The following is a 26431-nucleotide window of genomic DNA, read 5'->3' as shown; positions in this document are numbered from 1 at the left end:
AGCTAAAGAGAATCCCAGATATGCCTGACCTATCTCTGTTTTATTTGGTGAGAGACAGCTTCAAATGCTTGATGCCCTGAAGGTGTTTTTCAAACTCCCCTTCTGTGTCATAATAAACAGGTTATATGTAAATAGCAGATTTAATGCAAAAAGTATTTGAACATCTTTGGCTTTCAGCTGCAGTTAGAAGTTCTGGTCAATACATGTTGTTCCTGTCTTAGCTTTTCAAACTATCATTGCTTTTACTGAGAGTGCTTTTGTATGAAACCCAGCATCAGAACAGCTCTCAAACTGCTGCTTCTTGCTCTGCATTGAGGCACCTTTATTACCTTTACACAGCAAGACACTGTGTGCCCAGCAGCTCAGTCAGAAATTGGGAAGTTTAGCAGATATCAGAGGCTATATCCACTTCCCCATTAATTTAACTGCACATAAATTGCATTTACCTACAGACTGTTATGGAGTGTTTCAACTGTATGATTACAGGCTGTGAAAAACAAGCTAAGAGATGACTCAAGTGGTCTGCCTTGCAGATGTTTGATGATCACAATCCCATTCTCCTGTGCTTGCAGGAATTCTCACGTAGCAGTTGCCACTGTCACCATTTTCCTTACTCCTGTTGACAAGCTGTAGCTGCTGCGAGACAGACGTTGAGACTCCAGACACAGGAAAGGTTAGGCTGGAGCAGAGGACTAAGATTGGCAGTTCTGTGTGTGTTTGGGGGTGTGAGTGTAAGATATTTTTAAAATTGTGTTTGGAAAGCTGTGCACAAGAAGGGGGTGTACCTTTCTGTTTTAGACACATTAGTGGTTTTGAATTCCGTTCCTCGTAGTGAGTCAGATAACTAAACTCCCATTTCCAAGTAATGTGATTAAATATGGAAAATAGAGAGCCTCCAGGCTCAGGAGTGTAACAACTTCTGATGGAAACAAAATCCCTCCGAAATGGGATGGGATAAATCCTTTCTCCAAGTTACTCTGCAACAGACACTGCAAGAGCCCTGTGTGCACTTGGAGTCTTGCCCTGGCCCGTGGCCTCACTGTTACAGTATTGGACACCCTAAGCAGGAGAAAATACTGAACTCTGCTTCAGGGAAAAAGCACGTTCAACACTCACTAGCTTTTTCAACATTTCCTTCATACTCTCACATAATGAATTTTTTTTTTTCACTCTGATCACAAAAAGTCTTAATTTTTTCGTAATTAATATTGTCCCCAAATACTTCTCAAAATGAGAACTGAGACCCTTTATGCCATGTCTCAAGCTCTGTTTGCCTCCTCAGTGAATCTGCTTGAACTGCAAGGTAAACAATCTCCTAAAGGAACTCCATATAACATCAAACTGAAACAAATAAATTGAAGCTGACTTTTAAATTAGAAGGTCAGACACGAAGGTGATGGCTGTCTTTGAGGCCTGCCTGGGATGCTTCTCCATCCTCCTCTCCCAATGACCTGTGCAGCCAGACCTCTGATGTCAAGACAAGTTCTGAGTGTACTTTAAGTGCTTGTAATGTAATACAAGTTTTTGTCAATTCAAGTAATGTGTATAGTCCAGTTTCCTTCAGGGATTGCCCACATGGGAAAAAGTTTATATGAAAGGCCAAAAAAGATGCAGCAGAGATCCACAATCTGATGCTGAATGTACATACAGAAGTCCTCAATGAAAAAATATAACTAACAGGCAACAAGCCTTTCCTCATAGTATTTCTTTCTTTTTGTCCACTGTTCTGTCCCTTTTATGCCTTTTCATTGGCTTTCCCTCAGAACATTGTAACATAAAAGCTTTCACATTTGAATCATATTTTTAAACTACAATGTTTAAATGAGATTTATATTAGGTGGAATTAATTTTCCCATCCCTTAGACTATTCCTGCTTATGAAAACAAGCACTAAACCAGTGAAGTTTTAAACAGAAAAGTAAACTGATTTTTTTCTCTTCCCCCCCCTCCAGTGATTAAAGTTACAGTTGACATTGCATTGCCCAATTGCAGTTATGGTATTGTGTAAATTTTTAACAAACTATCTTAATGTTGTATTTATGAGCAAATATACCTGGACTGCTAATTCTCAGCAGCTGTTGATGAGAAACATTCTTTCAGTACCACAGCAAGACCTGCTGTAAAATCTCTAAAGAATGCACAGGAGTAAAAAAATCAGCACAGAGCACACAGTTCCCCTTTGTGTTTGGTACTCTGGCAAATGCAAGACCTAACTACCTCCTGAATTGACCAGAAATAATTTTCAATATGTAAATATCATTCTGCTCAGCTACAGGAACTAACATGCTTGCTATTGCTGTTTAAATTTGTTAGCTGTTTTTGAAAAAAAACCCACAAAAAAAAGGCAGACAAAAAGAAATAACCTGACCTCATGAACCTTCAGGAAGTGTAGGAGAGGGAGAAGAGCAGAGTTGAAGTTTATGAATTCGTACCATTAACATTTGCTGATTTTGTTTTCACTCTTAAATTCTAGAGCATCTTCACAAATGTAAACTTCATGACCAAAACAGAGCTACTGATAAAGTAATCAGTGTCTTTAGCATAATTTGTATAATGTCCTATTGACATACTCTCAAGAGCTACTCTGTTCTCTTGTCAATCGTTGGCATATTATTTGATAAAACTAAATATGGGCTTCTGATTACTGCTTAATGTTGCAATATATTGGGCCAAACATTTGCTACTGACAGTCAAATCCTTTTCTGAGAGAGAGAAAGAGAGCAAGGGAGATAGTGAGAGCTCAAGGGTGAGAGCTATGCCCTTCTAGCAGGACTGTTTCTGCAGCTGTTGTGTACATTAATCCAGAGAGCAGATCTCCCTGCACTAAATATAGCACAGGGGTCATTTTACATGACAGAATAAATAAATAAATAAATAGAAAGCATTTAACTATGGGGACCTCATTAAATTAGGTTTGATTTTGCTTAAGAAGGAATTCCAGATTATGGCAATTTTGTTTAAGGCTGAATACCAGAACACAAATATTTCAATATGTGGAGGCAAGATAAGCAGGATGAAGAACACAGTCCCACAAGGAACTTTTCAGGTCACTAGAATCTCGTTGACTCTTTGGAGCAGTCAGACTGGCTCCGAGGGATTTTGGGAAGCCCACCAGCGCTATTCAAGTCCTTTATAATGCTGCAGAACACTGTTTCTCTTTCACTGCAATGCACATGCCCCAGCATAATTTAAACCAGTCACTTTAAAAATTATTTGTCCCCTGTGTATGCCTTACCAGCTGTAATTAGCATTCAAATATACATGCTCATCAAACTCTTCTACGCTGCTGCAAAATCAAAATGTATCCCGATCTAAAGTTGAGGGATTACCTTTTTCAGTTCCTCCAGATGTTGCTGCCCAACCCTGGCAGTCAGCAGCGGCGACAGTTATCCAGAAGTGTGAGGTTAAAGCTACGGAAGCGAGGGAATTCTTCAGGTCCTCAGGAACAGAAGCAGTTGGGAGTCCATGGAGCGAAGGAAGTTAACCTTGGTTATTGTGAGGATGGCTGTGAGGAGCCGGACGACCTGTCACCGCCGGGGCGATCGCGTTTGTCAGTGTGCAGGTCCCAAGTTATTTTGAGCGGCGCAAACCATGTGCCCGTGGAGCATTCCAGCCCATTGGCCGGGAGCTGCTGCTCCCACAGCACCTTCGGCACCGAGCGCTCGCTCCTCGCTCGCGGAGCGGCCCCCAGAGATGCTTATGTGGGTTTCGCTGCTTCATCCAAGAGGGGCTGCAGTGGCATTGAATCACTCTTGTCAGCTGCTTTACACTTTCTAAAATTACTAGTTATTGATCTTTCTTTAAGTTGTGATCAAAACTCGAAGATTGCAGTCACTGGGGAACCCATCAGCTGGTAACAACGTAAAGGTTTTGCAATTCCAAAGGCAAACTCAGTAAACACGTGTGATTTAATAGTAAAATATTCCTGACTTCTTTGAAGTGTTCATTTTTAAGTTTAGTAAGCACAGTGAAATAGTGCAGAAATCCTTCAGGATGACCTGTAACTACAGATCCTCAAAAAGACAGAACTCCTAAACTTGTTATTGAATGCACAGAAATAAGCTGTTGGGGGAAGAGTAATTGAAAGAGGCAATTGAAACTAAGCCATAAATAAAACCGAGAAATAAACATAGGTGGAATAATTTCAACATATTTTAACCAGTACGCAGAAAAACCCTATTACTGTATAGAATTTCATTGCTTAAAACTTTGACTGACTAAAACTTACCACGTCACCTGGTAAACGTAGAGACTAGATTTTCTTTTCTACTCATCCTATACACCAGCAACAGAAAGTTGTCTGGTACTTTAAACAGTTCATCTTACCAAAAATGCTGCTTGATTGTTGATATTTTATTTAAAATGCCTGTCACAATTGCAATTTTAAAAGATTACTAAAATGTTATGCATTTATGTTGGGGAATTTATATACAGCCCTTTTCATATCTAACAGAGTTATAACTGGCTTCTTGACCTTCTACCAGTTCTCTCAAAATGTTATCAACTGAGCACCTGTGCTAGAGAAGAGGTTCTCCCGTGGAGTGTAGTCCTTCAGAAAGTTACTTTATGAGTCATAACAGTATGAAAAGTCAGAGGTAAAGCAGTTCTTCCATGAAAAATTTCCTGATGCATTGGAGGTACTTTTCTTTTACTTCTGTCTCTTTTTGTTAAATACTGTGATGGTTTAACCCCAGCTGGCAACAAAGCCCCACACAACCACTTGCTTATGGCCCCCTGGTGGGATGGGGGAGACAATCAGAAGAGTGAAAGGGAGGGAACTCATGGACTGAGATAAAAGTGGTTTAATAAGTGAAGCAAAGCCGTGCACATACACAAATCAAACCAAGGAATTCATTCCCCAATCCCCTGGGCAGGCAGGTGTTCAGCCATCCCCAGGACAGCAGGGCTCCATCACGTGCAACAGTGACGTGGGAAGGCAAATACCATCACTCTGAATGTCCCCCCTCCCTTCTCCTTCCCCCAGCTTTATGTGCTGGGATATCCCCTGGGTCAGTTGGGATCAGCTGTCCCAGCTGTGTCCCCTCTCAACTCTTTGTGCCCCCCCAGCTCCTCGCTGCCGGGGTGGGGTGAGAGGCAGAAAAGGCCTTGTCCCTGTGTAAGCTCTGCTCAGCAATAACAAAAACATTCCTGAATTATCAACACTGTTCAGCACAAACCCAAACCACAGCCCCACAGCAGGTACTATGGAAAACAATTAACTCTACCCCAGCCAAAACCAGCAAAATGCCATTGTCAGAATAGCATATGAGCATTGTTCATGGCATGGTTTCTTTGATGAGATGGAAAGGCTATATAGTGAAGTCAGCCCTTCTTTTGGGTACAACTGAGGCATTTTATGGGTTGGGTGATGTCTAACATAACTTTATATTGGGAATAAAGATCTAATGTATTTTTTATAGTATCTGTAACAGTAGATGTGAGCCATGCAGTGCTGACAGGAACTGCATGTTGGAATTGTACCACACGCTGCTGTGCCTTGACATTACAGGAGATGGGGAGGATACAAAGTCTGAAGGCTGAAAATAAAGTCTGATGTGTCTGATAAAGTAATTGTAAACCTATGGGGACTTCTACTGACTTTCAGTTATTACCAAATGCTCATGGAATCTTGCTGCTTGTGTGCTGTTTGTGAGCTGCTGTATGTGCATGATATTGCAAAATTAGGCAATGCAAAGTGATTATCCAAGTTGATTGAGAAAAATACAAAAAATAGAGAGAGATTTATATAAGATGCTGGAATTGCAAAATCACTGAATAATCTGAGCAAGACATAAGCTAAGGTGTCTGTAGAAAAATATAGCATTGAGAAACCACAAAAGTTATGAGCCTTTACTGTGGCAAACAAACTGACCATTGTAACAGCAGGTGGTACAAGGCCAAAACTTCCAGGAACCACGGAAAGTTGGAGCACACACAGTAATGTGCCAGGTCTTTCAGAGCTGGCATTTTAATGGAGCAACACCAGAGAATTTCAGATTCACCAGTTTGCAAATAACAGCACAAAGCCTATGAAAATACTGTTGCTCCTCTCTCTGCATTTTTAGAAGACAGTGAATTCAGGCTTTTGACTGCTGAGCGCTAAAAAATAGCATTTCGGAGTATCATTATCTCCAGCTTCATGTCCTTTTGTCTTTGCTGGCTGGCAGAAGAATAAGGCATAGCATCCCAGAGTAAATTATGTGAGCACTAATTCTCTCTAGATCGTGTCTGTCAAAGTTCAAACTACCTTCACAAGCAGGAAGGAGTTTAAAATGGAACTTTGTCATGGCTGGTTGGCTGTCATTCCACAGTAGGATTATCAGGCTGTATTTGTAAACCTATGGATTTATAATAAATGGAAAATTCTTGATTTTTGAGATATTAGGATGAAATTAGTACTATTCTATTCATGGCATGTGCCAAAACAATAAACGAGAAACGAGATGTGCCATTTTCAGATTTGAACAGCAGTGGCAAGTCCTCTTTCTCTTTTAGATTATAGAACTTAATGAATTACCTTTTCTTTTGGTAAGAAAAATGTTAATAGCAAATTTCTTGGTGTTTCTGTTAAAGCTATTTCAATAGTGATTTACAAACTTTGTATAAGATAATATGAGTTGGATATTTTCTGTTCATATCAATGTGTAGTGCATCTCTCATCCTGAGCATGCCAGGTGTTGTGTAATTCTAATTCAGATTCTAATTTAGAAGTAGAGACATATCAGAAGCATGAAAGAAATGGCAGCTTTTTTTCTATAGAAAGTACAAATAATAATGTTAAAATGTTCCTTGAGTCCTATTTTTGTCACCCAGCCCAAAACAGGCTTTATCATTTAACAGGGAAGTGCTGCTGTGAGGATTTCCCAAGTGTTACTGGAGAATTTTTCAGTCTCATTAATTTTTTTGATGAAATGTACTAGTGATTTATGGGGCCTGATGCTGTTTCCAATGAAATCAGAGTTTGTTCTGTCCCTAGCATCAATAGGAGAGGAGTCAGACCTTTCCAAAAAGTTAGTTATAACCACAGTAATGAAAGCAGTCTTCCAGTCATCCACACAGAGCCAAAATCTCTTGTACCTCAACGTTCCATCTATTTGCTTCTCAAAAGGAGTATACCAGTAGTTTGATTTGTTGCAGTAGAAAAGATGCAGCTGAAAAATGTTGTAAAGATTTCTAGAAATCACAGAGATAATCCCCAGAACATGAAATAATTGATGTTAGGGGTGGCAATAGTAAAAGTGGATTTGTAAAATCCCTTTTTCATAAAAAAACTTTTACTCAGTTGTAAAAACTTTTACTCAATTGTAAAAGTGTCAGATTCTTTAAGATACATTCCCTGCCTAAAACCCATGGAGGACACTGTGTCCTTATTTTAAATTGTGATATTTTTTTCTTGTGCAGTATTATCCACTGTACAATACAAAAGTTTTATTCAACCTCTTATATCACATTGTTTTTAAAAATAACTAAAAACTTGAGATAAAATGAATGAGGACTCCTATCTATAGGATTCAATGATGTGGAGACTATGTCTGGTAATCAACAGAAACCCAAGATCAGAAATCAGTGGATTAAAATTAATAACTGAGAAGCTGGGTTTGAATACCAGACAAAATATGAAGGGTATGTGCTGTTCCAGTCATGACTTTCTTTGGGCAAGTTAAGCAGGAGGAAATTTGATTTGACACTGATGCCAAAAAACCAGCTTAATTGAAAGGCGTGAGATTTACAGTCAGGGTTACTGCTCCCAGCACCGTCAGAGACGACGGGATCCACTTGGACACGATAGGATTTCACTGCCCTGATTGCAAGGCATGACCAGTCCAAAAGAGACCATAAAAGGGGATCTGATAATGCCAGTTCTACTGTCTTCATCTAATTTGGAACACTCTGTGATAGGTGAAATTTGCATTCCTACTATGACCCCTCTCCTTCCCTGTCTTCTTTTCCTTCCTTACTTTATTTCTTGTCTTTTCTGTCTTTCTGCCTCTTGTTGATAAGAACCTGGTGTAGCAGACAAGGCTAATTTTGCTCTGTTGTTTCAGGTCTCCAGCTAAGGCAGCCCTGGCTGGTGCTGCCTCAGCCTGAGGATGGTGTAGGTGAGCAACATCTTGCTGTAGCTGACACTGCCATGGACTTGTTTTCCTTGGATTACACCTAAGAGGGGGCACTAAGCCCAGCACACTGTTTGTACTTCTGCTGTTTTTTTATGGGGTTTGCCCTCCTCTTTCTTGTCTAAATTGTTATTCAGATAGAAGAGGATTAGACCCTAGCAGCTACAGATCCATGAATTTCAACTGGCTTTCCCTTTCTGCAGGACATACACCTCCAAAACGTCCAATCAGGACATTCACAGCGTGATTAATGGTACAAAGAGTGGAGTAGCTGCTTGCTTAAACCTAGAGGGAAAGGAAATACAGAAATGTTACTAAAGTGAAAGCCATGTTATATACTTATAATTTGATTATTTGAACTTTTTCTCCTTTTACTTGTATAAAAGTTTAATTTTTTTCCCCCAGTAGCTGTGTCTGGGGTTGATTCTTAGTAGATCCGACATCTACACTGTCTGCCTTTTTTAACCACTTACTGTTGTCCAGAGACAGGGGCATGAATTGTTTTGACCTGGAATTGAGATTAACACAGCAACACATTATGAATTGTGTTTTTAAAAGTTGATTAAGGGTTAGTCTAGGGAGGTGTATTTTGTAACCACAGTCTCTATTTCCAATTACACATTCGTCAAACAGAGATTTACAGTTCACTCCTTATTCTTATCACTTAAATGGCATTGTACATCTAGAACAGAGAGCAGAATTTCATCCAGACTGCTTGCAAAGAAATTAAAACCCCTTAAAGAACAGAGAGATTTCACTGAGAGTCTGTTTGGAAATTCGTTGAACACAGAAGAAAAAAAAAATGTGGCTATTATTTGTGGAAACCTGATTAATGTGAATTGCATGGTAGTGAGGAGAATGTACTCAAAGGTAAAGACTTCAGTCTGACCTAAGAACACGTGTACTATATATATAAAATATAGGTACCTTCAGTGTCTTTAATTAGGCATAGTGACTGTCCAGTGTGTTTCTTTGGTTTCTATTAGAGGCCCTAAGGCCTACAGCAAATTACCCCCAAAGTTCAGGCAGGTGGCAGGAGCCTTCAGCAGCTCAGCCTGATGGCAATGTAGATTAGGACTCTTAGGATTCTAGAGAAGCCCAAACCAGGATGAATGGCTGTTGTTTTGAGCATCAGAGGCTTTTGAAATCTGTTCTAGACTATGAGAACTGTAAAAAATAACAGCTCAAGTCAGATGTTTAATACGACAAAACATTCAATAACTCAGTTGCCAAAATTATACTTCCTGAGATACACCCCTAGTCAGAATGTCTTAAATTGTTGGCAGAACAGAATAAGGAGAGGGCATTCATGGATAGGGTACATTTTAAAAATAATTTCTTGAGACCTCTTGCTCTCCAGGCACGCTCAGATGAGGGTGTCAGTGTTTATCAGTAGTGACATGGCAGTCAGCTCATCTCTGAACCTGTGGTCATCAGCTCACCTCAGCTGGGTGAGCTCTTTGGAGGACAGCAACGGGATTGTTCAGTGAGGTAACGAGAGGAACTAAAGATGAGAGCTTGGGAGGCAGATTGCCTAGGAATGCGTGGCTTAGGTAGCAGGTGAGTATAGTTTGATAACAGTGTGCTAAAATATGACAGAAGCAAACTCGCTGGAGAGGAGAGGGTGGGTACAGCGTATTCCAGTGGTGCAACAGGATGAGGTGAGAAGCGGTCAGCGCGAAGGGCCGGAGCTGGGGCAGGCGGAGTGTATCCGCACCCACACGGAGCCTGTCATCTCGACACACGGGGGCAGCAGAAAAGCACGGCAGCCTCTGTGCCAACAAACGAGACCGGAACGGTCGGCGGGGTTCGGGAGCCCGTGTGGCCGGGGCGCACCTCGGGCAGTGTGTGTGCCCAAAGCGCTGGATCCCCCGGCACGGACAGGGGAAAAACCTTCTGCTGCAGTTCCAGGGATCTTAAAATGTCCCTCCTTTGTATTCAAACAGGGCCGGGTTGTAATGAAAACACAGCTACGATATCATCCCCAAACCCTGAGTCCCAGGAGGTGACTGGATTGGGAATTAGTTGCTGTTTTCCCAGCACTTTAGTGTGTCACCTTACTCTGCACGCTTGAGATCAGCTTACCAGCCCCTCCGGACGATTTTGGCACTCTTCCCCTTACGCTGCCTCATCTGTCTGGAACGCCTTCCCTCAGGCCACTGAGTCACCTTCCCACTTTAAATGTTGCATTTTCATTTGAATACTAAACTGACTTGTATTAGAACATAATTTGTAAAAATGTATGTGAAGATGTACTGCAAAATTTTATCTATAGATACGGATGAAGCTTTAAAACACCAGGGTTTTTTTAGGATTCAGGTTTACTGACAGAATTAATTTTAAAATAAGGGTCTTTTATGTCAAAACACAAGCAACCTTTCAGAAGGGACACAGGTAAGAATTAAAGTAATTTGTTATACCAGCTTATTAAACACCATCAGTATCAGAATCACTCTGTTTACCTGAAGACCAAGCGACATGCAGGCGATGTAAAGCTCACTTAAGTAAGTAAAGATCGTGACCCAGAAAATCACCTCACAACAACAGCAGCAGGAGGTACTGGCCATTCTGTCTAGCCATGCAGATTGTTAGCTATGCCAAAAGTGACTTTTTCACAAGTATATAAAACAGAGAAAGAGAGAGAAAGAAAATGACAGGAGGATATGCCTTTTCTATTAGGAATCTAAATGAGACCTCTAATTTTTTTCAAATAAATCACCCCATAATCGAAAATATTGATGAATACTTTCCCAGGCCACATTTAAGCCAGTGGTTCTGCTTATTCAGTTGTCAGTCTCCAGAACCATCTAATTTCCTAACAGTCAAAACATTAATTTACTCAATGGAAGGAGTCAAAAGATCTATCACAGAATTTAAAATACATTGTGATCTCATAAACCACACCTATGACAAACCAAGTTTAGATAAACTGGTATATCAGTGACATACAGTAATGCCATGTGCTATCCCACAAGTTATAAAAGGAATTTTCTTTCTGCTTAGGGTGCCTTTGAAAATCCTTTTTTAAATGTCTCTCTTCTTTTTTGCTTTAGAAAAGGAAGAATATTGGAAGACTTCAGGCTACGATACTTAGAAAGAAAATGCAAATATTATGGAATCTGATTAGTAAAGGCCTCTTGAAGCACAACAAAACCCTTTTGGCGTGTTTAGTTGCTGGCGTGGGGCTGCGAAAATTCGATATTTGAACTAAATTTTAGACGTTATGCTCTTAAAGTATATGCTTATATTGGCCATTGACTTCCACTGGGAACCAATTTACTCATCTGAGGGTTTGACCTGGTGGAAAGGGAAGAAGAGAAAGTAATAGTTTTGACTTATTGTCCAGTATATGTTCAAAGTAATTATGGCAAAGTCAAGCATAGTATTTGAATCTTTAATTTCTCAAAAATTAAAAAAATTTACAAGGTTCCTGAAATATAGCTATAAACATAAATTTAGTTGGTAATTCTTGAGCTTTTAAATCTCACTTCAAAATATGTCTGTTTAAATTGTGCTTTAAAAAACATTTTAATTCTACTTGTCAAATGGTATTTCTTTTAACTTGCTGTGGTTTTGTTAGAAAACATCAGGAAAATCAATATAATAACAGTATCTGTTTTGTTGTCACTTGGGCAAATAGTGAGTTCTGTATCCAGTTAAAATTAGCTGTAAAACTAATAGTGTGGGAAGTTTTAAAATGAAGATTTTACAATTGTATATGTTGTCATTAACTATTCTGAACTAAAACTTAGCCAAAAGATAATAATGCTCATAAATCTGACTTGAAAATGTGCAGACACTGTAAGACCAAATCCTAGATTCTTAAGGGGTCATTGCTGATATAACTCACTGGAAATTACCACTATTTCTAGTGGCTATAAATGGAACACTTCTGGGTTCTTGCCTGTTTTAATTCTGCAGGGAAGCCAGTAGGGATTATTGTAGTTATGAACAGACTACTTTAATGCTTATGGTTATTAAAAACACAGAAGACAACACAAACAGGTTTATAATGGTGATGAGCTATTTAGAGGCTCAAACTTGAGCAAGAGGTCAGGAAAAATTATAAAGATCACATGTCATTTGCCTCTCAGAAAAGTAATTTGTAATCCCAATGCTGTTTATTACAAAGCAATGACTTCTTCGTAAGACAAGTAAGCATTTGTTTCCTTCATTTTATTAAGCAAAAAGAAGTTGAATTTATACTCAGAGGAATTTAATTTGTAATATTGAAACTGTCTGTTAAAGAGCCAGTTTGCCTGGCTGAGTTTGCTACGAGATAGAAGCATATAACAGTGTTTGTATTGAATTGTTTGTATTTGCAAGAGTTTTACTGCATTTGGGCACAATATTTTTGTACAAGTCTGCTGGCTAAAAAAATTTGTGTGTTTTCTGATGAAATTGGTGTTTCAAGCTGACTTCCCTGCTGGTAGTCTGTCTGGTTTTGGGTGTCTCCACTGGGTCATGGGGTGAACAGAAGCTGCTGGCTCAGTTGGGTACTCTGGAAATGCTGTTTCTTTTCTTGAGACAGCCTCAGGAACAGTCTCTCTTAAATCTCCAGGGACCCATGCCCAAGGACTACTCTGAAATTTATGTCTATGTATGTTTAGGAGTAATTTTGCTGTTCTAGAACCTTGCCCAGAAGCTGAAAATAGCCCTGTATTCTTCTTTTATAAAAGTAAATATATGTGTGTAAAGTGGGGAATATCTAGGATCCCTCAAAGGATCATTTCTGATTGGGATCAGCGACTGTATTTAGTGGTGTCTTAGTGACTTGCTGACATTACTGACAAGAAAGCCTTCATCAGGCAGATATCGGTGATGAATCACTGCTATCACCTTCTCTGTCCCAGGAAAAAAGACAGCTACATGCAGGGGAGGCTTGGCACATGTGGCTGCTCTACTGTTTCTGTTTCCAAATGATACACAGTTGCTTTGGCTTCCCCTTTCAAGCTCGAAGTTTTAAATGGAAGCAGTTTGTTGTAGGCTGGTGGACCAAGTAAACAAAGAAATGCTATCCCCAAAAGTCTCCTGCGGTGATATAAGACCATCTAAATCACTCATAGTAAAAAATCAACAACAGAAGTGTCAGCAGTTTTGCACCACTCCAGTGTCAGGAAACAGAAACAAAAGATTACAAATTTGTGGCAATTTTTCTTTCCGAAATGTGAGATTAGTAAATACTGGCTTTAGGAGATCTCTGGGAACACAAGAAGTTACCAGGTTTCTCTCCATCAGAATTGTGTGTAGGTACCAGCAGTGATTCCATTTTTCACAGTTATGAGGATTTGATTCTCAGTTCAAACAGCTCACTTACCTTCTGTCTCCAAAACGAGATATTATTTTTTAAAATCTTCTATTCTAATGACAAGAGTGAGACTTATGTCATAGGAAATTAAGAATTACAATCCTCCAAGGACTCCGAGCTCTGTCTGCTCACATATAATTTCTGTGGAGCTTCTTAACAACCTCTGCAAGAGAAATCTAATTTTCCATCTGCCCAAGAGTCTTTGACCACTGTGAATATTTTATCCACCTTTTGAACAGAGGTGTCCTGTACTGTAGTTGATTCAAATGATTCACTACCACTTTGACACCACATTTCAGTCTGTCCTCCACAAAGTATCGGTTGCTAACTGCACCAAAATAGATCTTATCATATCATACCCCCCTGGGTTTCGGTAATACATATGAAATCATGAGTCTTCTCCTGAAATAAATCACAAAAGCTGCAGAGTACTGTACAATCATCTTTACCGAACAAAAATATCTGTTGTAAAATAGTCCTGTATTTTTGAGCAATAACTAATAGCAGTAACAGCTGTATGTAGTTTGAATGTACCAGTCACAGTTTATGCCTCAGTGTTATTTTCTTCCCAGCCTATTTTCTTCCAGGAAAATAGGACTTCACAGAGTCCTATCACAGGAATAGAGAAAACAGCTTGTAGTCCCAGTTGTTTAGGCACAGGGCCACAGGCTGTTACACCGAGCTGATGGCAGGGTCCTCTACTTCCTAGAGATGTGTGCTGTGCCTCCTTCCCTCCTAGCAATCAGTCCTGACATCCCCTTCATGGCATGCCTGTTGTGCCCCCTGATATTCAAATGTTTCTTTACAGTTTCTTTTTTCTCCTCATCTGCAAGTGTTACTCAGGTCTGGGATCTTTTCCTTCACTGTTTCTGTTCCCATACCCAAGCACATTCATGATTCATGCCTGTCTTCCTATTGCCTGGAAGTTTTTTTTTTTTTTTGCTCTCAAATCTCACTCCTTATAAAGCTAAGGACTTTATCACCCAATAAATGGGGTAGAGATAGAACTGAGCATCAGGAAAAAAATTAGTCTGACTCAACAGAAGGGGGCTTTATTGTGGTGTTTCTGATTTCCATATCAGCACTTTTTTTTTCTTCCACTCCCAGTTCTATTCCAGTAACAACAAACTTAATTCTGTGAATTAAGTACCAGCTCCTACCATACCCCTAAGAAAAGAGACCATCCACGTAATTTTCAGTTAGTTTTTCTTTCCACTGAATCCCAAGCCCCCTGGAAGAACAGATCCCTCCTCCCTACCTCTGTTTACATGAGCACCTTTCTTCCTTCACAGTCAGGTCAGCCTGGTCTTGGGTTAAGAAATTACACTAAACAATCCAATATGGAAATCTGCAAAGAAGACAAGAGTGCTCACCATGAAGTGTTGTGACCAGGCTGTGTGTGAGCTTCAGTTCTGGTCCTGTCCTGTGCCTCTTTGTTCTCCTCAGTGCAGGCTGCTACCTTTCTGCCTGCTCTTTACGAAATAGTAAGAAGGCTAATTTTAGGGTGCTTCATCATGCTGCCGTGCAAAGACACAGTGTCATGTCAGAATCAGCAGCATGTGGCACCACTTGGAGCTGCTATTTTATAAGCTGAGGTTCAGTGTGTTCCCAAATTGCTCTCTGCGGGGCAGAACTGGTTCAGTTATTGATATTGTATTCCTGTAAGATTGCATCTTAAAAAGCAAAGCTGAGTTTTAGCCTGACCAAAAGCCCAGTTTAATGACATGGGAACTGGTGTCTCAGCACTAGTGTCCAGCTCTTAAGCCAAACAACCCAAAAGATTACACAGGAATTCCCTGGTGTTCAGTCAGCACTTGGCCTTCTGATCTATTTATAACAGAGAAATTAATGTAATAGTGCGAAACATCACTTCAATAGGAAGAAAATATGGCACATGTGGGAAGAGGCTGCACTCCCAACCCTCTGTGTAGGATGCTGGAGAATGTTCAGCATCGTCAGTCCCAGCCTGCAGGGGCCTGGGCACTTGTGTGGTTCTGCCATGCTGGCCATGGGGCAGTCACTCAGTGCCAGCTGTGATGTGTGTGGGCCTGGGGACACTGAACCCACACGAGAGTTCATGGGCACAAGAGCTTCATACCCAGCACAAAGGTCAGCTGGCTTCCTTCATTACAGACTTCGTGTCCAGGATCCATCCTTGTCCTTCACTGCTTTTTCGTTTTCTTTGCATTGTCATCCTATGCATAGCATTCCTTTGGCTATCTCAGCTATATTTTGGGACCTGAGAGGATGAGGTGAATGGGGTGTTGCAGGTTTTTGGTTTTGCTTTTCTTCATTTGAAGGTATGACTCCTCTTACCCTGAACCAGCTCCCTTTATTAGAGGCCTCGAGTTAGCTGCAGAACTCACAGTATTGTCAATTTAATATTTAAATAGTGGTTTACCTTCACAAACAGGTCAAAAACCGTTCAGGTTGTTTCACCATATTGCCATCAGTTAATAAATAATTGGCCTTTGGTAAGCACATTTGCATTTGAGCTAACCAGAATTGTTTGTGAGCAGGGTGGGCAGAGAACCAAAACACACTCAGCTATAAAGTAGCAGAGACTATAAAACATGTACTCTGTGTGTGTGTTATGTCTGTCTGTCTACATAGGCACCTCCTAATGTCCAAATGTTGGTAATGTGAAGAATATAAGGATGAAATGTAAAACTGAAACGGCATAAAAGGGTTCCACTGTCCCTTGTTTGTAAGGCTATTTGCATTTTAAAGCCTTTTCTTTGTCTTAATCAAGAATATTCTACACAAAGGCTTCACACAAAGGTTGGTAATTTCTCACAGCAAAATGCTGACATCTCTAATTTCCTGTTATCAGCTGTTCTGGACACCCATTTCTATTTTCTGTAGTCTGTGACACATCAAAGTATAAAGCAAAGGGGTTTGAAATGTGGAATTAAAGTTTATTAAGTATGTTCTGACTGTTGCCAGGAGAATATGGAGGCGGATAGCAGAGTCCATCCCTGTTATAGCTATACAGTTTTGTGCTGTAACACTGTAGTTTACAGAAACATGGGTATTAACTGAAAGATATTTTACAGTAATTAAGCATAAAGTATACATTAGTTAACCCTATATATGATTTCCCCCCATTTTTGTGTTATCTCAGTGGGGGATTAACTGAGGTACAATTTAAAAACCCCAACTGTGCTGACAGCTATCACTAGGCAGTAGCCAAGCATTGCTATTTTAATAATGGCAGAGCAACTGAAAATAGTTTCCTGCTTGTTATGACCATCAATAAGAAGACTGTGCAATGGTAACAGGAAACCCTCTGTGCTAAGGCACCTAGAAGGAAATAAATCCCATCCCTGAAGTTAACCAGATTTACATTTCTTCTTTTCCCTGGATTTTGCATCTCTGAGTTCTTTGGCAAGTACTAGAATGGACAGTGGGAATTTTGAGGGGCAACGAGCCCACGGTTCTTGTGACTGCAACTACAGGACCCCATTTGGGCAGGTTTAGTGCCAGTGGATGTAGGGTGGGTTGTACTGAGTGCCAGGGAGCCCAAGCAGTTCTGGGGCATCAGAGCATGTACTCTCTTCACCCCACTGCCTGTGTGTCTTTTGCCCCAAGAAGGAAGGTGCTCCCTCAAGGCAGTAAGGCAGGTAGGATATGGCTTCTCTGGCACAGAAAAGAAAATCTGCTAAAGTAGGTGATAAGTGGAATAAAAATATGGCTTATACTTTATTTGAAGACACATTTGAATTATGCAATTTACAATAATTTGATTTTAGGATTAAAATAATTCTTGTAAATAAAATAGCTGTGTCTATTACAGAAGGAAGCTGACATCTGTGCAACACTGTACGTTGTTTCATGCTTTATATACTTTTTATTTAATGCATTAAGCCAGTTATATCAAGTGACTTTTCTGTGTAAAAAATGTATTGGGCATATAATGTTCTCTTCAAGTACATGGGCATATCCCCACACGCTGGTCAGAGGACACACTGCACAATGAATGACAGTATTTAAAATCCACTGTGTAGTTATTCACGGTTACTGTTCCGGTGGGCTCCCAAATAAGGGGAAAAGGAAGCTTAGAAGGCAACGAACTAAATGTTTTCCTCCATTTGCTGTGTCACAGCTCCTGCCAACCTTCTGTTCCTAAATGCAGAACGGCAAAAGGCGAATCACTCACATTTCTCCTTTAAATAGCAAAACTAGGGATTTGCTGCCCTGAAAAGTGCTGCATCTTTTAGCCTGGCAGCCATGCAGCCGTCTCATTTTCTCTATGTATGAATTTAGTATTTCTGGTTTTGATATTTAGTGATAAACCTACAACCACAAATCCCGAGAAGTCCTGTAAAATCTCACCTATTTACATACACAAAGGAGTGATGGCTGGACCAAGACATGCTGTGTGTTGAGATTTTGTTAAATGCTTTCCATTACAGGGCAAAAGGACACCAAACACAGAACCTTCCTCAGCCCCAGTCTGCAAAATAACTTGCTGTCAAGTATGCCTGGTCCTGACCGTTTTTCACTTCCTGACCTACATAAAGGTGGATCCCAAAACCACTATAAAGAGGCTACTAAATAAGGAAGCCTGATTTGGATTCCCGGCCCGGTCCAATTACATAAATTGCAATGGATTTTCCTCCCAGAACTAAGCGAAATACTGGGGGAGGGGAAGTGTAAACTTCTCTTTAGTGGCTCACTAGAGATAAGTGTTCAGTGGAAAAAAAAAAGTTTTACCATGCCCACCTTGGGTATACTCAGGAAAGCTGGTAACCGGAATGCAGAATTCGGAAAACTGCATTTATTTCTGCGGGAGGGACACAGCAAACCCCCAAACCCCCCTGCTCCCGGAGCAGGAGGGCCACGCAGGGCTGGTGATGGCACCGCCATCGCCCTCGGGGAGGGATCCTGCGCCCGCAGAGCTTAATGACAGGTAATTGGAGTATGAAGAACACTTTGTTCCTGCAACTCCCAGGCGGATCCAGTTCCTTCCCACTCACTGATCTCGTTCTTTTCGTGCCCTCAGAGATCAAGCAGAGGCTTCTGCAGATCACGCTCAAGGAACAGCAACACGCGCCCAAGTCTCTGGAGCAGGAGGAACGCGCCACGCGAGGACCTCTTCTCAGGGAGCGCTTTGCCCCAGAACGTACTCCAGTTTTTTTAATTCTCAGTTTAAAAACACTGATGTAGCACAGCGAAGATCTGCTTTACAGCGCTCCCTTGTTGCCGAGCCCAGAACGCGCCCAGCTGCAGCCACCGGAGCGAACACCCCGCCCAGCCCTGCGCTCCGGCGGGCACCCCGGCAGCGCGGCGGCGGCACTCCGGCACCCCTGGCTTCGCGGGCCCCTCGTCCATCTCATGTTTGCCGTCAGCTCCTCGCTCCGCCTCCCGCAGCCCAACGGCAGGAACCGACACACGCGGCGGCCCCGAGCGCCGCGTCCCTTCCGGCGCCCGCAGTCCCGGACTCCGGCAGTCCCGGCTCCGCACCCCGCCGCCGCCTGTTGCCGCGGCCCCGGCCCTGCCCACGGGCCGGGCGGGAGCGGGCGCTGCGGTCCCGCTCTGCCGAGCCGGCGCCTGCGCGGCAGCGGCGACCGGGTGTCACCGGCCGCGGGTGCTGCTCACGCTGCTCCACGCCCCGGCGGTGCCAGCGGGGCGGGTTGGGGACCGGAGCGCAGCGCCTCGCCGCCGCCGGTGAGTCCCGCCGGGCCTCTCCGGAGCCGGGCGCTGCTGCCCTCCGGCCCCCGCGGGGCGGACGGCGAAGTGGCCGCGGGGCGGGGGGGCCGGGCCGGCCGGGCGGCGCGGCCCGCCGGGGCAGGTGCGGCCGGGCCCGGGACAGCCGGGAATGGCGCGGCCGCCGGGGCACTCGCGACGGCGCGGAGGGGACCGTCCGCCGCCCCCGCTCCGCCGCCGGGCCGCGCCCCAGCGCCCTGCGCGCCCCAGCGCGGCGGGGCCCGGGCCGAGCCCCGCGCGGGAACGCGGGCTGTGTGCGGCGGGCGGGCGGGTCCCGCGCTCGGGGCTCGGCCTGGACGCGCGTCAGTGCCCGGGCGTGGCGGTCACAGCCTGCGCGAAGCGTCCAGGCGCTTCCCCGGCGCCGCTCGGCGCTCCCCGCCGGCCCGGAGCGATGCGGGGCTTCCCCGCGCTCCGGCCGGGTGTGGGCTCGGGCCGCTCTGACGTCAGTGCCGCGGTGCCCGGAGCCGACACTCGGGCTGGCCACGGACAGGGTGAAAGTGCCGTGATTCGAGACCAAAGTACAAAACTTGGGGCACTGACTCCCAAAAGATAAAAACCAAAACAATCCAGCCCCACCTTCCATGGAAATACATATACGTTTCAAGAGAAAAGAGCGCTTTTCTTATTTTTTTTTCCCTGCTGGAAACAGAGATAAATCTTGGTTATAGAAGTCTTCAAGGACTATAATAATACGTCTTTTCTAACTTCTTGTGTTGCAGGTTGAAGCTTGCCTTGCAGTCACTGCTGCAGATGTGTGACACGTGCTGTTGCACAGCCATGTCTTAACTGCAGTCTTCCTTTCGATGTCCCCTTCTGATTGTGGTAGGATATAGCTAGGGAAATATTTGATCATGCCTCACCGCCTGAGATAGGTAAACAGAATGCAATATATTTTGAGCTGTTTGGCTGTTTTGGTTTGGTTGGTTTTTGTTGTTTTGTTATTTTTTTTTTTTCTCAGTGAAGCCACAAAAATAAGCATCTTGTTTACTGTATTTTGACTTTTGCAGAGAAAAATAGTTTATCTGCTGTGCTGGCAAGAATTCTGCCCTTTGGGGTGTGTAATGCTTAGATGCTAACTGGTGTCTCGCTTCCCTGAGCAGTTTTGTATTTAGGTGGTTTATGTGTGTTATGATCCTGAAGAATGTCTTCCAAGTAATGGTGCATATGAAAATTTATAGTAATCTCACATTGGATTGCATTGATTTTTAAATTGCTCTAAAAGTATGGGGAAAATTACTGTCCTGAAAGTACAGTATGAGTAATAGTGAAAACACTGTCATAAATTCTTCCTGGTATACAATACTGAAAATGAAAGTGTAGCTTTGTATCCTTTCCAAACAGATGGAGAGTCTGTCAGCACAAATACTGCTAATTGCAATTTAGAGATTAGGGATGGAGGTTTGCTTGGGGGAGTTGTGGCCTCTTTTACTGCAGAGTAGCTGAAGCTGTAGCTGCTGTTGATTGCAGTGAAAGGCTGGGGACTTGAATTTCAGCTCTTTATTTTCTTTTAAATCGTAAGTTCAGTTGACTCATAGTTGTTCAAACGTAATGATTGACACAGCATATTGTACTTCGAATTGCATAACTGGATTGATCAGAGCTGACCAATTTTTTCCAAGCTATGAGTCAAGTGTTGTTTTTGGAGATGATCTTGAGGCCATACACAGTGCTTTATGGAGTCATGCAGCTCCTTGAGTAAAGAAAGTAGCCAGTACTGTTTCCTTGGAAGATGTCTGAGGTCGTTTCCCCTGGCTGGAATTGGTTGTGACTGCTGTTTAAAGAAGTTCTATGAAGAACGGTATTTTAAATTTTTGAAGCAAAGTTTTGTAAAACCAAGAACCTGCACATTTTAAAAGTTGTATCTGAAATGGGAAGCAAAGCAATTTACTGCAGAGTTAATGCAAATCCTGTCCAAGAAAGTAAATCACATGTATATTGGTATATCAAAGTGAGCTCATGGATTACATGCTGTATAGAAAATAATGTAAATGTTGGGGACAATACTGAAAAATGTACATTTTCCTTTTTTTTTTTTTTTAACAGCTACGGAGAAGGGATATTCTAGAAAACTGAAGTTGGAAGTTCTCTGATCAAGAGAAGCATAAACATGTTGTGCTGGGGAAATGCGTCTTTTGGACAGCTTGGATTGGGTGGAATTGATGAAGAGATTGTTTTAGAACCCAGAAAAAGTGACTTTTTCTTAAATAAGAGTGTCAGAGATGTAGGATGTGGACTGAGACATACTGTTTTTGTCCTGGTTGATGGGACTGTTTATACATGTGGATGCAATGATCTAGGACAACTAGGGCATGAAAAAGCCAGGAAAAGACCCGGTAAGTTTGTAAGTAACGAATTGTGGAGGTTACTTGTGGTTGTGCTTGTGGTTTTTGTTTTATTATGCTACATCAAACCCAAGATTGCCAGTGTCTGTGCATGTGCTGAATTCAGGCACAGTAGTTCTTCCAAGAATTGGACATATTTTTCACTGGAAAAGCATTCCTTTGCTTGGATTGCTTCTTGTGATAGTTGGAAACAACCGACTGTGAAACATGGAAGTCCGTCCTATTTGTGTCTGCTGTGCAGCTGGACAGTGCCACTGTTTTTGTTTCTGGCATGGAATCACTTCATTGAAGGCTGTGGGAGACTCAGTGGCTGTTCTAAATCTCAAGGGGAGGTGACCTGCTGCAAGACATGGATTAGTATTGTACTATATGTATGGGTTTGGCTACTGAAATATGAGTATTTGACATATTCACAGTCGAGAAACTTACTGTGTGTTTTTTTAGTTGTCTAATATGTGATGTAGAGCTGGTCTGATTAAAGCAATGTTCTTTTTTTTTAAGAACTAAAAATAAAACTTTTGATAAAAGACGTATCAGCATATGCAGCACTACAGGAAGAATATTTGGAAAAGCCTAAAAGGTGCCATGTGAAACTTCTTAGGGCTTTTTTCTTCTTCCTGCCTTTGTCCTCTGTGTGTTTCTGCTCCCTGCTAGTGCAGTTCTAGAGCAGAAGTGGGTAAACATCTTGCAGGGACTGCAGAGGAGTGTGCACATGGGCTCTCTCCAGAGCTTGCTTGTGAGTCATAGCTGGTGCTGCTGAGAGCCAGGGAACAGTGCTGCTCACACTACTCACAGCAGAACATAACAAACTGGAAAGGCTTAGTAAGAGTTTATTCTAATTACTCCTATAGCAATTTTACAGCTTACTTGGCTCAATAATTGACACAAATTTTTCAAATGGAAATAAAGTGTCATGCGAAATTTTAGTGGTTCACCTTTACTCAGAGTTTTGGCTTTGATACCAGTTAAAGATTCTTGGTTTTTTTATGTAATTGAGATGTAACTTTTTTGAACTAATTTGGTCTTCTGTTGGGAAGCAGTATGTGGATATTAAAACTGATAGACTTTAATCCTGTGCTTCATGAACATAGAGAAACTGAGAACTCAGCTTGTCACTTACTCTGACTGCTTGTTGCCCCCTTTGAAAATTATGCTGAATCGTCTTTAAAAGTTAAAACAAAAATATCTGACTTCTAGTTTGTATGACCTTTCATATGTAATGGACCTGCTATAATTTTTTTTTAACACGCTCAGACACACCAGTCATGAGGATTGTAACCTCCTCCTCCCTAATTTTCCTTTCACCTACAGGTTGCTGATTATACTGCTGAGTGTTGTACTATGAAGTCAGGGCATTAGTCTAAAGAGGCTCAGTATCTTTACAGATGGGTGGATGTTCTCTTTTGAATGCACTTCTGCTCACTGAAGATAATTTTGTTGCTGACTGCATGTCTTTGCCACCTCCATGTCACCACTGGTATTATTTAGCCGTGCCTTCCCTCTTTGCTCCCCACAGAGCTCTGCTTGCCACAGGGATTGTGTGAATGTTCCTTAATCCATATTAGGCAGAGTGAGGCTGGCTAGTTCAGCAGCTGGTGAAGATAGCCTGAGCTAATCTTTGTGCTGGTGCCCAAACTGGAGAGCGCTTCCATGACCTCTTCACTGGCAGAGCTGTGGGAGACTCGTGGCTGAACTGGGGTGGTAACCTCTTTAGTCAGACCAGCTGTATGAAAGAACTTATATCTGCTGCCTGTGTTAGTTTATTTTGGAACCTGAGCGCCTGTCATGTTGCAGATAACATTAGCTATTGTTTTGAAGTTGACTTAGGCTGTTCTAGCCTGTGTTTGGAGAGCACGTTACATTGATGATACCACTGGCTTTTTCAGTGGTGAGAATGTCCAAGCAGGCTCTTATCTAAGGGGACTATTAAAAATTCCAGCTTTAGTGACAGGCCCTAAGGTATTTCCCCATGTTATTATTGCTGAAATAAAAATGTTAGACTTCTGATCACAAATCATAACCCCCCAAAAACCTCCTTTCTAAGTATATTTAAGGGTTTTGATGCAGGCTACTGGAAAAAAAAAGTGACAGATATTTTAGTGTGTGCTTTTCAGAGGCATGCACTGTATGGCTAGAAAAATTACTCTTTAGGATCTGTTTCTACAGTATTTTGCATTATAAAGAGGACATTGTGCAGCTCATTGCAAAATCAGTAGCTTTAGTCTGTAATTTGCCCTGCCTTGTTTTGCAGGCTTTTTTCTTAATAGTGAATAGGTGAATTTAATTTGCTGTGGTGGAATGTTTTCCTCTTACATAATATCTACACGTGTAGTCATTTGACAATAATCTATTTGACCTTAATGTTAACTGGGTTTCTGCCCTCATTTTCAGATGGCAAGGTTAGAAGGAACCATTATGATCAAGCTGCAGGTTTTGTGCACGTCGGTGTGTTGTTCAGATGCAGTTGTTATTTGGCTACTTTGGGGTGTCAAATTTAACTTTTTTCTCCTAGAACAGCATGCTTACAATTTTAAATAGAGGGTGTTTCAGCAGGCTCCTGGGCTTACTGCAGTGTAATTTCGATTCATATCATAGTGCTGAATAAAAGTGTCTGTAACTGCCCTAGCTTGTTAGGAGTTTTTTTTTTTTTTAAACAACTAACTTTATTTGTTTGTTTCTTTTTTAGAGCATGTTGGTGCACTGGATGCCCAAAATATTGTAGCTGTATCATGTGGAGAAGCCCACACCCTTGCATTAAATGACAAGGGTCAGGTATATGCTTGGGGTCTGGCTACTGATGGACAGCTTGGCTTGCCAGGAACAGAGGAATGCATCAGAGTGCCCAGGTTAAAAATAGCAGATAATAAGTTGCCTTTTTTTTTTTTTTCTTAAATAATGTGCTTAAGTCACATTGGTTAATCTATTCTGCTGTTATAGTTAAAAGCACACATTAGAAGGTGTATATTAGCTATGACACTTGCATTCTGTAGGCAGTTTCCTTTCTCAAAAAGTCAGCTTATGTGGGAAGTGTGTTATGGGTTTGCTTGGTTTGGTTTGTTGCTTTTTGGGGTGCTTTTATTTGTTTTTTTTTTTTTTTTAATAGTCCTCTATTAAGAGTGAGAGTTATGTTGGAAAAGTAGGATAGGTATTTTAAGAATGTAAATGGGGGTTGATAACTGCCATTTAAGAGAAGGTGAAGAGAAGTAAAGTGTTAAACTTCCAAAACTGGTTGTGGGAGTACATTTGAAGAAAGTACATTTGCTGTCTGATCTTTGTACTTCAGCTTTCTCCCCAAAGTTTTACAGCTGTGATCAAACCTAATTTTAAAAATGAACGCTGTCCAGGTTCACTTGCTTGTTCCCAGAACAAGCATTCTAGCTACCTGAAGTCCACATTTTCAGAAACCAGTGTGACTGTCTGTAGCAGTGAGTTTGTATGTTTGCAAGCTGGATGTTTTCTAATTATTAACTTATTTTTTTGCCTAGGGAAAAGACACACAAAAGTGACAATTCCTTGGAGCTTTAGTAATTCATGACTATCTCTAACACGTGTATAAATATGAAAAATATAAACAACAAATACCAAAGATGTTATTTCTGCATCAAATTTAAAAGCCAACAGGCCCTTTAGAAACTTCTGGTTTTCCATCGAAAATGGAAAGCATACTAGTTTTAATGCACATTTGGATGTATTTGCAGCTTCTTTATAATATTGTGCAAAATTTAATAGCTCTGTAAACTGAAGTTTTGATTGACGTTAATGTTGGTAGAGATGAAAAATAGTGTTCAGTTTTTACCAGAGAGTAATTACATTTTTTATATCTAATATTGACATAACGAAGACTGTAAAACCTTTCTTCTTTTGGAAACTGGGAAGTAAGAATTGATTTCTTCTTGCATTCTTTATTAGTTCCTCCATTCAGCTGTATGACATCTCCCTCTAGCACATGAACCTCCCTAATTCTTCATTATGGCCTTTTACAGACTTAATTTGAAAATAAGACCAAACCTGTCCTTAAAAGCGTTAGAAAAGCAGCTGTTTTGACTTAAGGCTTTACTAAATACCTCCTAGTTAAAGTTAGGATGTTTGAATTAGTTTCATGTGTGCTTGAGTGAAAAGGTTCACTTTTTGTATATTATCTTTTGATATGACTTTATATTCCATACCACGATCTAGTAGCTTAATTCTTTCTCTGTTTTCTTACCCCAATAGAAACATTAAAAGCTTATCAGAGGTCCAAATTGTTCAAGTTGCTTGTGGTTACTATCACTCCCTAGCACTCTCAAAAGGTAAGCCAGATTATTCTGAAGTTTTGTGTAATTTCTTACCAGGTAGTTCAAGTTTCCAACATTTATTTTTAATTTCTAAAAGGAAATGTTTTTATAAAACATGGTACCGCTTAACACAGGTGGGATTTCAAGTTGGTATGGGCAGTGTAATTTAATGATGGAAGCCTGACTTTAAAAAATAAATGTACAGACAAATGTCATATTTGTTCTGCTTTTATTTCTTTTTGTTTCCAGGGCAGGCAAGCAGAGGTTTACAAATAACCCTTTGCCTGAGTTAAGATCAGCAGTAGAATGTGGGGAGTATTAGAGTTGTGCTGTTAAACATTCTGTTGGTCAAAGGTACAAGAATGTCATAAATTTTAGATTTGTAATTTAAAATTAACTCAGTGTTTTAAATAATTGCAAGCTTCACGTACAACATCACTGTCCTATTGCCAATTCATAGATCTGCAGCTCTGTTTCTGTTCATGCACTGTTGGGGGGTTTTTTTGAGTTTTGTTGTTAAATAAATAAAATCTGAGAGACCTGTACCCCAGGAGATGGGTTTCATTGTTTTCCCATCTTGATAAAACTCTTATGGGAAAGATGGAGATAGGAGAGACATAGGAAGCATTGTGAAGGGAACACTGCTCTTGGAAATGTATCACATCAGCAAAAGCAAAGTGTTTTG

General features: G+C 41.4%; 2 protein-coding genes across 5 annotated transcripts in view; one reads left to right on the top strand and one right to left on the bottom strand.

Moving 5' to 3' along the window:
• The window catches only part of MYPN (myopalladin), a 66623-nt gene extending 51809 nt beyond the window's left edge, over positions 1 to 14814 (bottom strand). The window contains exon 1 of one of the 2 annotated variants that reach the window (XM_018079909.3): positions 14795 to 14814. In XM_018079909.3, coding sequence (XP_017935398.2) covers positions 14795 to 14797 — 3 coding nt within the window. In that variant the 5' untranslated portion in view covers positions 14798 to 14814. Of the gene's footprint in view, positions 1 to 3328; positions 3594 to 14794 lie in introns of those variants that run through there. The other variant, XM_018079908.3, reaches the window with a different exon arrangement.
• Positions 14815 to 18996: 4182 nt separating this feature from the next.
• The window catches only part of HERC4 (HECT and RLD domain containing E3 ubiquitin protein ligase 4), a 30153-nt gene continuing 22718 nt past the window's right edge, over positions 18997 to 26431 (top strand). For 2 of the 3 annotated variants that reach the window (XM_018079930.2, XM_018079928.2), the window contains exons 1-5: positions 18997 to 19091; positions 19850 to 20002; positions 21174 to 21463; positions 24159 to 24318; positions 25685 to 25761. In XM_018079930.2, the coding sequence (XP_017935419.1) occupies positions 21238 to 21463; positions 24159 to 24318; positions 25685 to 25761 (463 nt within the window). In that variant the 5' untranslated portion in view covers positions 18997 to 19091; positions 19850 to 20002; positions 21174 to 21237. The remainder of the gene's footprint in view (positions 19092 to 19849; positions 20003 to 21173; positions 21464 to 24158; positions 24319 to 25684; positions 25762 to 26431) is intronic. The other variant, XM_018079929.2, reaches the window with a different exon arrangement.

The sequence above is a fragment of the Manacus vitellinus genome, unplaced genomic scaffold (assembly GCF_001715985.3).
Source record: "Manacus vitellinus isolate BGI_N305 unplaced genomic scaffold, ASM171598v3 scaffold_48_pilon, whole genome shotgun sequence".
In the NCBI taxonomy this organism is placed as follows: Eukaryota; Metazoa; Chordata; class Aves; order Passeriformes; family Pipridae; genus Manacus; species Manacus vitellinus.
Note: the sequence above shows the minus strand (reverse complement) of the source record. Positions and strands in the feature narration are given on the sequence as shown.